The sequence below is a fragment of the Lepisosteus oculatus genome, chromosome 9 (assembly GCF_040954835.1).
Source record: "Lepisosteus oculatus isolate fLepOcu1 chromosome 9, fLepOcu1.hap2, whole genome shotgun sequence".
Taxonomy (NCBI): domain Eukaryota; kingdom Metazoa; phylum Chordata; class Actinopteri; order Semionotiformes; family Lepisosteidae; genus Lepisosteus; species Lepisosteus oculatus.
This window is the reverse complement of record NC_090704.1, coordinates 28,752,349-28,764,479: the sequence shown is the minus strand read 5'-3', so window position 1 is coordinate 28,764,479 and position 12,131 is coordinate 28,752,349. Positions and strand designations below refer to the sequence as shown.

The following is a 12,131-nucleotide window of genomic DNA, read 5'->3' as shown; positions in this document are numbered from 1 at the left end:
GTGCCCAAGCAATGTGTTAAAATAGCTTTTTACCTATAATCTCTACTAATTATTAGAAACATGAAAAACCTCTAATATATGTATATTACATTTTTTTTTACTAAATATTTTGAGACTAACTGTGAAAACGAGTTGCTGAAATTTCCCATTTAATTTAAAGATATATTTTCTTATAAATGCATGAAAACAACAGCGTCACAGCCTATGTCAGCATATGGCTGGTTATTATTTACATTTTATCAGCTTCTGTTCCACAGATGACATCTAACAATCTAAACAATAGCAAGTCAATATCTAAAGAGTAATACTCACTCAACTCCCCTGCTATTTTATGTCTGTGCATTATTTAGTGTTGTACAAATTGAAATGTTCATGCATGAAATGGTTCAAGCAAAAATGCACAGGAAATTTTGCAAAATGCTGGTCTGGTGGCTGAGTTCTGAGTTCATTTTATAATATTTATGATAAAATTGTGAGATGGTATAGTGTGCATAAAAAAAATTTGGCTACTGAAAAAAAACATTCCTTAATACTAAAAGATAACCTATTTCATTTTATATTGCTCCTTTACTGCAGTGTAATCCTTCAGAAACCAAGTTATAACATTGAGCAAAGGTATACAAAAGAGATTAAAGGCAATGCAAATCAACACTCACAAAGCAAAACTGTATTGAAACAGGACAAACATTTGTCAATAAATGAAATGTGGGATAACAATTAAACATTTTCTTGGGTACCATTCAAACTCACAAGGCTTTAAAGCATCTACTGTAGGTAGAGGTAATGGGCATCAACTTCAACTAACTGTTTACAGCATGTGGATGATTAAATAATGCTAAAAATGCTTCCAAACTACAGTGATAGCTCATTGAGAAGCCCAGTACTGAAATTTGTGTAGTTATGACAAACTACTGTATGAGGAGGTGTTTTGAGAAACAAAAACTAATTGTGTTTTAAATGGTTGAAAAGTGGGATATTCTATCTGATTTTATTCCACTTGGAATAGTGTTCCACAAATCTGCATTCCAAAGACTGAGGGAAAGATATGCTTCTTTATAACTGACACCAAAGCTGACAGACTCTGCACTTTCATCATTTGCTGCTTATTTAATAAAAAAACGTCATGAAGACCTCAAGATTTTCTGACACACTGTAATCTTTTTTTCCCATTCTTAGAATCTTTTTTTCTTTATGGCATTCAAAAAATGCATTCTTTTTAGTGCTCATTATGCAAAATAAAACCTTTTTAACATTATGCTTCAGAAAAGGAACTAAGATGCCTTAAACCTTTAATGATTACATTTCAGTTTTAAAAAAAGGATGGCTATGATAATGTTTTCAACATCAGAGTGAAGATGTTCTGGATTCACAGTAAAGTATGTCAGAAAAGTGAAATTCGTTATCTTACAGTTCTATTATTAATCTACAGTAGAAACAGAGATTATATCTAAAGCTTGCATGGTTGAAGCAAACAGCTTCTGTTCTTCCTAGTGGCTCAAGCAGTACAGGGGTTGATTTGGAGGGCAAGGGGTGCCATATTATAGAGATAGTGGATATTGGTGGTATGGGTCTAGGTTGTATTATCAGCTGTGATGCAGTACATTCAGCAGTGCACAATTTGCCAAGAATTAACCGAACTGGATTGGCTTGAAGGCAGGGCACAAACACGTGGGCATTCTCCCTTTCCTTGCTGCACAGATATGGTTGTTAAGCATTAGTCACATGGGTTCTCCAATCAACAACAACCCTTCTATATGCTCTGTTGCATGTTTCAGTGGAATACAAGGTGCTTTTGCAGTACCTGCCTCTGCTGGTACAGTGACCAAGTCACTCCAAGATTCCAGATAAATCAACTGTAATACAAATATGGGGCACCAAAGAGAACTTTGCAAATCAAGATTCAAATAAATCTCTGGAAGGGACAAAACATACATTTTCTTTCATATTTTGTAAAGATACCAAAAGTTAAATGTCACCTGAACTTTATTATACACCTTTCCCTGCTTCAATATACAGTACCCTTATCTTCTAACTTTTTATCAATTGTCCTCTCAATATACTCTATCATAGCTGTCCCTGCATATTTTAACTTAACTTAGCTTTTGGGTAGTTAAACTAGGTTAAAACATGCAGGAAGAGGAACAGTGTGCTTTTCACACTGAGTCTTATTAATCTTTCTCTTTACCCTCTAAAATAACAAAGATTATCTATAAATCATGAGGACTGACAACACAGATCTTAGAAGTGGGACAGTAAATCCAGGTCACTCCCAGAAGTGTTTCTCTCAGTCTTTTTTTAGTTCAATAAAGAAGCCATTTTTAAAGCTGGCAGGCTAGCTTCTTGCCTGTGTGTAAGAAAAGCTGACATACCCCACCCAGGCTTAATATTAGAGCGTCTCTTCAGTCTTACAGTGTGACAAAGGTGAACAATTGAAATCCATAAACTTACTCCACAGTCAAAGCAGTTGAAGGATGAATGGAAGTAGAGCCGTGGTCCCAGGCCATACATTTTTAGAAACATTTCGGTGAGAAAGAGTCCTAGGAAAAGGAATTCTGCATAGTCTGCACAACAGAAAAAACAACATTGTAGGATTGCAATTCGACACACTACCCTTGTTTGTATCAGGCACCTGAATGCTTTGCTATCGTACACCTAGCTATACTGTATGTCACTCTCAGATCAAAACTTAAAACACTGTTATTCATTTTTTAAGAGTATTGAATGTTTTAAATTAGGATTGGTGCATTTGTATTTTTAATCACCTTAGTATGAAGCTGGAAAACCACAACACAGATGATTTTATTGAAGCTTTAGGAATGTAAAAATGACAAGGTGCACTACTGTGGTGAATTAGACCCCTGCCCAATATGCATGGGGTACGAGTTGAAATCTGTTATTTCTTTGGCCTTGTTTTAGAGCAGCTGGCCTTTATCCTGAGTTTCAGAACATCAGAAGGATGGTTATTTCAAGGATATCTCCCAGATCCCTGGGTTTGTGCATGCACTGGTCAGGATCCGTGGAAAAGATCAGAGGACACCTACAGTATCTACCTCCAATTCATCGCAGTTACTAACATTACAAGTGTTGAACTAAGTTGCGGACTGGGCGTCCAATTTGTGTTTGTGCCGAGATGAGTGAGGATGAATGAAAATCCCACTAGTGGGATTTGGAAAAAGGATACCAGAATTGTGCAGTTTCTTCTGACAACGTCAATGTGTGATACAAGCTGAGCATCAACTCTTAGCTGACTTACATAGAAAAGTGGAAAGCCACTCAGGCTGTCTGTGGTGCACAATGGCGACACACAGTGTGTTCAAGGCCACCAAACTGAGCACCGTCCAGTAGAAAGTGTGTGATTTGACCATGCGGCGGATGGAAATGCGGAGCATGCGTTCTTTCCTCCGGCAGTACGAGGCTCCGCCGAATTTAGCACTCTTAATGCTGGCCCTTGCAAGAGGGATGCCTGGGAAAGGGATTTAGAAAGGTTAAAGTTCATCGGCGGTCTGGACAATCTTCTGACACAACAAGAAAATGGAGTATTTTCCATCTCCTCGTTTGTGCTAATTTATTTAGTTACACAGAACCACTTGTGCGCTGTCTTCTGTGTTAAAGATTTTTTTTTCATCTTTTTAGATAGAATCGGGAATTGCATTTGCTCCTATCAAAACAAGACTGAGTACTTATAAGAGTTTGACTGCATACAACTTGTGTGACCACTGTCACACAAGGTCGATGATAATTGTTCGATTTATCCAAGTATATGTTGAAATTGTAACTTTTAGTTTAAACATAATATTAATAGATCTCTATTTGACTCTGGTATGCAGACGCCTGATCCCTCAATACTTCCGCTTTACAAACGTCCTGCAAAAACAGAAACCTTTTTGACCTTTGGATCTAATTTTATTGCAAAGTGAAGTGGTTTTCTGGTAGAGCGGTAGAACAGATAGACTGAATTATTCTTTGTGTCCTGCAGTATACTGTATATTGTTTTTTAAAACTCACCTACAGATGAGATGTCAGCATACTGGTCTTCACTTGGCTCCCTGCGAATCACTTCCATGCGGCTTTTCTTGATAGTCGCTCTTCTGAGCACTGCAACCCCAGAAATTTAGATGGGATTCACAAATGTGAAATTCAGTCAGTTCTTCTAGAGAACCAGTGCCAGTGAAATTTTCTCTTTGATAAAGCCTACTTTATTTATTATATTCATTAAGGCACATGACAGTACAGTAATGAAACACCACACAAATGATGGAGTAGACACAAACATTCATTACAGCTTGGCCAGTAGCACTGTGCTTGGTTTCATGCACTTGTTGATGAAGAAGGTGCATAATTGCACTGCAGAGTCAGAGGAACTGTGCAAATATTGTTAGTCTGAATCCACTGTGAACCCGGTCCTCTGGAATATTTTTAGTTAAAATGGAAATTGTACCTGCAGCACATATAAATATTTACCCCAGCTTTCATAAATACATAAAAGAGCCTACAGAAGATATACTTCTCCAAAGCTTAGACTGAGGTAGTTGCTGAAAGACAACTACCAGTACTCCAGGGCAGCTTTAAATCTACAGTTACCAAGGCAACCTTAGTGTACTCCATAATTGAAGCAATTACTTACTATTTCCACCCAAACAGCAGAACATTTCTGGCTGCTTTTGCCCTTTCTTTATAAAACCATTTATGCAGGTCAGACAGGATATATTTGGTCTTCTTGCTATGTAAAGATGTGTGAAGCATTACAATTCAATATTGGTTTTAATTTAGTCAAGCTGTTTTAAAGGTGAAAGTGGAGATTAGAAGTTGATCTTCACCATGGTCACCAGATGTATTCCATCATGACAACCTCTTGGGAACTGTCAATCAACATTTAATAAAAATGTCGGTGTATTGGTGCACACAAATCACATCCTTCAATGTATAGAATTACAGGTGTGTGTACTGTATATGCACACACACATACAGAATACTTCTAAATTAATTGCAAGTGGGGAACTGTCTCAGCATGCAAACTGCAATGGAACAAGTACAGGTTAATTCCATGCTGAAAAGTAGAATGAAAACAAAAACTGAAACATTACATTTGTTCTGTCTTACTACAGTACTTCTCCAGTTGAGAGGTGTTTCATTCAAAAAAATGTTATGAAAGTATTATATGGCAAAGCAATGCAAATTCTGTGTAAACCCACACAGCATCATGGGTAACATATTTCCATAGTCTCACTTCACTAAGAATACAGATTGTCTCAATAGGCAAGTTGAACATAAATACCTTTAGTATATTTGCACATGGTACTCTATACCTGTATTTAGCTTACAGTACAAAGCCGGTTTAAATATGGTAAACTGTACTGGGCTTAGACACACTCCTATCCTGTATTTTTAAAGGTAAAGCAATTGAGGCCATGCTTAATTGTACTTAGCAAAACACAAAGCAATCTCTACATCTCTACAGCTTTAAGACAACAAACAGGTTGTAGGTTCCTGAAATTTCTAAAAATTGATCTAATGGAAGCCTATAATTGGGTTTGGAAGGGGTCAAAAGCAAGATGGACTTCAACACTAGCACAGGCTATTCTGAATACCTGGTGATACCTTCTGGCTTCTGTACAGCTAATGTCATCTTTCAATGTTTTGTTAACAATGTGTTCAGGGTTTTCATGGACAAACTTATGGTCATCTACATAGAACCATACAAAACTTCTTCAACTACAACACTGAGCATATCCAACATGTCAAGCAAATCATGACCCGGCTCTCCCATCGTTGCCTGTTTGCGAAGCTGGAGAAGTACAAATTCCATGTGCTGGAGGTCACATTCCTGGGATACCACATCTCTTTTAAAGGCCTCCATATGGGTTCCCAGAAGATCTCAGCAGTATGAAAATGGCCCACTCCCACTTCACTGAAATAAGTCCAGTAGTTTTTGGGATTTGTGAGCTATTGCCGCAGCTTCATCCGCGATAAGAGTTTGGAATTAGCTGCCATGACAGCCCTCACCAAGAAGAAGGGCCGGTCAGGGACTTTGGAAGAGAGGAGGCATCTTCTGGAAGGGGCTGCTCACCATTCCTCGTGACCATCAACCAAAAGAACCTGGCCTTTTTGTAGAAGGCCAAACATTTGAACCCTAGGCAGGCAAGCTGGGTTCTATATTTCTCCTGGTTCAATTTTTCCAACACGTACTGATCCAGGTTGGAGAATGGCAAGGCAGATGCCCTGTGTAGAATACATGTCCCTGATGACTCCTCGGGAGAGCCGAAAAATATAATTCCTCCTACCCACATCATTGGAGCTAATCGCCAATCCATGGAAGAGGCAGTGAAGATGGCACTGGCATACTATCCCCCACTTCTGGACACCCCACCTGGCACATGCTACGTCCCACAGCCTGTCAGGTCTGTCAGGTCTGAGATCTAACAGTATAATATTATATCACAACTAGCCACCCAGGTGTACAGGAGATATTGGAGCTTTTCCGGCAGGTGAAGATGCAGGGTGACACTGCAGCCTATCATGCTTGCAACCAGGCCAAGCATTCCTGGTCATTCCCTCCAGGCCAGTTTCAGCCTCTCCCGACTTCTGACTGGACAATATCCGTCGATTTCATCATGGGTCATACATGCTGTCAAGGATGCTCAGTGATCTGAGTTGGTTTCTTGAAATCTGACCTTTTTGTCCCTCTGCCCAATCTATCTTCTGCTTCCATGTTTATGGCTACCAACTTCCTCTCCTTACCCTGCAGCCTGGAGGCACCAATGTCTGCTTTAAACAGCACTGTATGTAACCTGCAGGAGGTTTGGAATTGGGTTTGCTGTAATGTGGAAAAGGCCTCTCCCAAACCCTTAGTTCAAATGGGACCGCTGCCCCCTTCTTGTGCACACAGAGGTCCATTACACACAGTCTTTAAAAACCATAGATGATCATTAAAAATGCAAATGTAAATACTAAGGTAATGCTTTCTTTGCAGGTTTTAAATTGACTTTCATTCGCAGTTGTTTATTGAATTCACAGCAAAATATGTCTTATTATATTCAATTATTTGTTGTCTAAAATTGACTCTACTTTACCTTCAATAAGTACTGTATGTAATTGATGTTACAACTTTCATTTGTTTTGTTTTACATGATCTCCTCAAGTAAGATGCAGTTTCCCTCATGCGCATGTCTAAGACGTTTAATAAGATCATTTGGGTTTTGTCTTTAATTATTGTAATTATTTTTATTGCTGTTGTCTAAATCTTCTCATTAGGTAAATGCCAACTGAAAGTAATATGGGGTCTCTAAATGTTAATTTAATATGCATCTGCATACGGTATGAAACTGATATAAGTTCATGAAATACAGAATGTGGTGTTACAAAAATCTTTTGGAATTGGCAGTCCAGGTTGTTCATGAGAAAAAACTTGTTTCAAACTAGTTCTTCTGGCATAAGAATTTTTCAGGACTATACTAAATTCTGTTTTCTTCAAGATAACATCCTTTAAAATGATTTTTTTTCTAAAGTTGTTTCCTTGTCAGGTAGTGGTTAAAATACATCTTCTCTCTGCTTGAGTAGTGTGTGAGTGTTGTGTGAGGGGGAGTGTCTTAAAAACTAAGAGATAATAAATAACCCCCTTGACCAAAACCTGGTGCTTCAGGCTTTATATTGTATGTAACCTTAAATGCTCAAGGGTCTGAAAAGAATCTTGATGTCTCCTAATTCAACAGATTCATCAAATTAAGTCATTCGGAGCTCACCTGAAGAGATAACCATTGCTCTTGAGGATCAGGGTTAGATACCCCTGATTAAGTTATTTCTGACATCATAATTGCTGCAAAATGACTTATTTATTAGTACAGCTTAGACTGCAATCACAGCCTGCATTCTTAGTTGAAAGTGACAAATGAGTACTAATTATTATTAATTATTGAATAATATGGTTTCGTATACAGTGATATCCACTGTTAGTGGTTACCTGTATATCTGATCCTTTTCTTAGTTGGTATTTTGGGACATTACATGTACTGTACCTGACAGGTTTGTCCAAGTAACAGGTTGCCAGTTCAACAGCAGAGACAACAAGCAAGCAAAATAAAATTGCTTGATAAAAGGTAAAATAAATCGGTAAAAGAAATTAGCTCCTTCACAGCACAGACCATACTTCTGCTCTCAGAACAGTGAATCTTCTTATCCTGGCTCCCAGCAGAACAAAATTAAAACACAAAATGTTTACTCAAATTTCAGTCAAATAGAAATGATAAATGATAGACATTTACCATCACCAGAAAAAAATAACTCAATTGACCCATCATTTCAGGTACAGTAAATGCACCAACATTGTTTGTAAGTCTTCTGGCATACGAAACACACTCCCCCAAGCCTCCACAAATTGCAAGGCTGTTGTGTTGATGTACAGTACTACAGTATCAATTACCCTGCTCTAACTTTTCAACTTTATCTAAAAAACAAGTACAATTTTTCGTACATGGAGTCTTCTTCAGGTGTGTAGATACTGTATGCATAGTCTGTCTGAAGATTCCACACTGAAATGCTGTGCTCTCATTTTTTTACGTATTTTTACTTTGCAACAGGGAATTAAACTGATTGTTCCTATACATACAGTACATATTTAAACAGACATGCATGCTTTGGTTCTGAACTTAGAAATAGCTCGATACCAAAAGAGAAATTAAAATTGCATTGGATATTGTAAGTGTTGAAGAAGAAAGAAAACAAAACTGGACATGGTGACTGCATACTGTACATATTGTAGAATGAAGTAATACTCAGCACTGATACAAACAAGAAAACTGGCAGAAATGAAGCAGCAGTGTTTTTTATGACCAAATAAGACAGGTGGATCTTTATGTGAGATTTAAAAAAAAAAACTGATTATAAAAAGGATGTCTTACCATCCAATGCTGATGTCCCTGAATTTTTATTTTCTTCTGCGAGCATCACTTCCTCTGTAAAGGATGAAAACATTTTTTTTAAAAGTTCATGGCATGGATGATACAATGAGACCTGAGCTTTTAAGTGATTTCTTCCAAAAGAAACATTCTGGAAGAGATGTGTAAAAATCTTGCTCTATTATTAAAATAGACCATTTCAGTATCAGTAATTAAATAAATGGAACGAATGAAGAATCCAGTTTAAAACGGAGAACACAGAGCACTTCCCATTACACGGTCTGCTGAGTTAGAGCAAACCACAGTACCTACTGTAGTCCTGTCAGTGGGGATGACAATACAATCCAGGATCCTTCAAGAAATGACTGGACATTAACTGAAGATATTAGAAATTCACCCTAATATCTTCAGTTAGTAGTTCAATGATCAACAAACCAGCCAATGACCTCTTTGTTTGCAGTTTTTCTTTTGTCTTAACATCAATACATGATTCTTAGGGTATCTTCAAATAGTTAGCCCACATCACTAATATTTCTGGATCCTTTTGATTAGCTACTGTAAGTAGATGTGCCTTGGATGTATTGAAACAGACACCATGCTGGCTTCAGTCATGTATAATGACAATACAGTAGATACAGAAGACAGAAGTGGACCAAGCAATCAACAACCTGTTCATGTAATGAGGTTTACAGTACAGTGCTTGGCCTATCCTCCCATTTTTTCCATTGGTTAGAGAATTAAACATTTAAAGTGCAATTTGCTTTTGAAGCCCAACAGTTAGTTGAGTCTAAATCCATGTTGAGAGGGTGTATTTGCGATTTCAACATTTCAGATCTCTTGAATACTCATCTTTGTGCGTGTTGAATTGTTTTGCATGTTGAGGCAGACTGTTTGCTTCTATAACTAGCCTGGTGCATTATTGCTCCAACGTAGTGACAGATTTGAGTGTCTAATGGGGTTCAGTCTGAAGGGTTTGAGTAAATCACATTTTAAATCTGATTTCTTGGGGTTCATACTATATAACTTGTAATATCTTTTCCGTTGCTGGCTTACTTCACATCTTCGAGAGTGGGCCTGCCCCTGCAGTTGGCTCACCTTTTCCCAGAGAACACTGCAGGCCTTTTCTGGCAGCATGAACCAATATTGATTCCAGCCAGTGACTCACCAGTTTGTTTTCTGAATAAGCTTCACCCTTCATCAATCCATGGTGAGTGGGTGTGTTTGTGATTTCAGCATTTGAGATCTTTTGAAAACTCTTTTTTTTGTATGTGTGTGGAATTGTTTTTGAAAAGGAAGTGTGGGAACAATGTGTGTTGACCAAAAAGTAATTAAAACTTAGGCACCTGAAAACTCTCTTAGACTAATTCATTAATTTCTTTATCTTTACTGTGCCCTACTAAAGTATTCAGACAACAAAGTTAAAACTGTTCATTTTGCTTTACAGTCAACTGATATTTGTGATCATTTAATTAATTTGAAAACAAGAACAATACACATTTTACTTTATAGTATGTTATACATACATTTGATCATATTATAATGGAACTATGCTTTGTAATGTCAAATGACGATAAGTGTTGGAACACATTCAGTGAAACTCAGCATTTGGTTGCATAATTCAAACCTCTTCAGTTTGTGCAAATATTGCAGACTGTAAAGCAAACACAAATGTTGCTTTTGGAGGGCACTGCACATTGTGGCCTCTTTTCTTGCTTTATATTGCTTGTATTACCTAAAAATGGACAACACTAATCACTTCATTTAGCTTTTTTCCCAATCCATGTTAAGGGCTTTTCAAGAGCAAAAAGCAAACCTTTAAACTAATAAAAACTATAAAATAAAATCTGAAAATGCATCATCGGTTAGCTGGAGTCAGTTTCAAGTCATCAACACTATAATGCCCATCACAGCCTAGGCTCCTGCAAAAGCATAGTATATAACAAGACTACACTTCTAAACCATGAGTAAATACAACACCGGAGCCTACAGTATACCAGGGTTAGGGTTCATGACAGGATACACCTTAGATAAGATGCCCATACAGTACATTGCAGGGCACACACAGACCCAACATGCTCTCACTCATACTAGGACCAGTTTTACAGAAGCCAGTAAACCTGCCAGTACTGTATATCATTTGACTGTGAGAGGAACTCAGAACACCTGGAGGAAATCATTATGGACACAAGGGTAACATGAAAACTCCATGCAGATAATACCCCAAGAATTGAAATCAGAGCCCCAGCACTGTGAGACAGTAATCCTAATCACTGTTCAATCATTAAGAAACACTTTGAAGCAAAAAATCATGCAGACATATGGTGGACACATACCATTACTCATTGGAGAAAATTACTCATTGTTAATTCTGTAAGTTTCAATATCTACAGGTAAACAATTTTCACACCCTTTTTAAGAAATGTGTTGTGCAATGTCAAGTTAAATAAAACATACATCTCCTATCACAAATAAATAATTTCCTAATAATTAAAAAGCAAAATGAATCTAGTTAATACAATATGTTTGAATTTGTTATTTATCCCCTACAACCCTCTTCAAATTTTGTTCTGTAGCGTCAGTCCAGTAGAAGAAAGTTCTAAGACAATCACAAACACAATGCAGCTCTGTTGCTGCACTGGATTTGATGGAATCTTGCTCTTCATGGCAACTACAGAAGACCACCCTGCAGTAGATTGAGATTATTATTTTCTGGTACACACCGTATTACATCAAGACAGGCTGGATATATCGCCCATGCCACCATTACCTGCTCTGTCTATCCAGGCTCGGTATCCATTCAGCTCTCTCTCAATCTGCTGCTGTCTGCGCAGCTTCATGAAGGCTCTCCGGTTCTCCACCCGCTCCCTTTCTTTGGCAAACTCCCTGCAAGAAGGACAAAATGTATTGAGAAGAATCTACGAGACATGCTGTCTCCTGTTAGAACATCTGTCAGCTCTTTGAATGGGTAAAATATACTTTATACTATTTTTTATAGCAGTTATTGTATTGCTGTCATTGTTATCTTCCTTTTCAGCATTCGTTTTCATTTCAGCCTAAAAACCAACAACACTGGAAACTGTGACGCTCAACTTACCCTGAAAGAACTCCCAGCACGAGGTTAAGTACAAAAAAGGACCCAATGATGATTAGAGGGATAAAATACAACCAGTTCCATGTTGGGCCTAAGGCATCATTGGTCTGTGAATGAAAATAAAGACAATATTTATAAATAAGACTGAT

General features: G+C 37.7%; 1 protein-coding gene across 7 annotated transcripts in view; it reads right to left on the bottom strand.

The window, feature by feature from the left end:
- Positions 1 to 12,131, bottom strand: part of LOC102692022 (voltage-dependent R-type calcium channel subunit alpha-1E) — a 177,999-nt gene that overhangs the window by 73,683 nt on the left and 92,185 nt on the right. For all 7 annotated transcript variants that reach the window (XM_069194329.1, XM_069194332.1, XM_069194328.1 and 4 more), the window contains exons 6-11: positions 11,986 to 12,089; positions 11,659 to 11,774; positions 8,895 to 8,948; positions 4,006 to 4,095; positions 3,254 to 3,463; positions 2,449 to 2,561 (exon numbers count right to left, since the gene is read on the bottom strand). In XM_069194329.1, the coding sequence (XP_069050430.1) occupies positions 2,449 to 2,561; positions 3,254 to 3,463; positions 4,006 to 4,095; positions 8,895 to 8,948; positions 11,659 to 11,774; positions 11,986 to 12,089 (687 nt within the window). The remainder of the gene's footprint in view (positions 1 to 2,448; positions 2,562 to 3,253; positions 3,464 to 4,005; positions 4,096 to 8,894; positions 8,949 to 11,658; positions 11,775 to 11,985; positions 12,090 to 12,131) is intronic.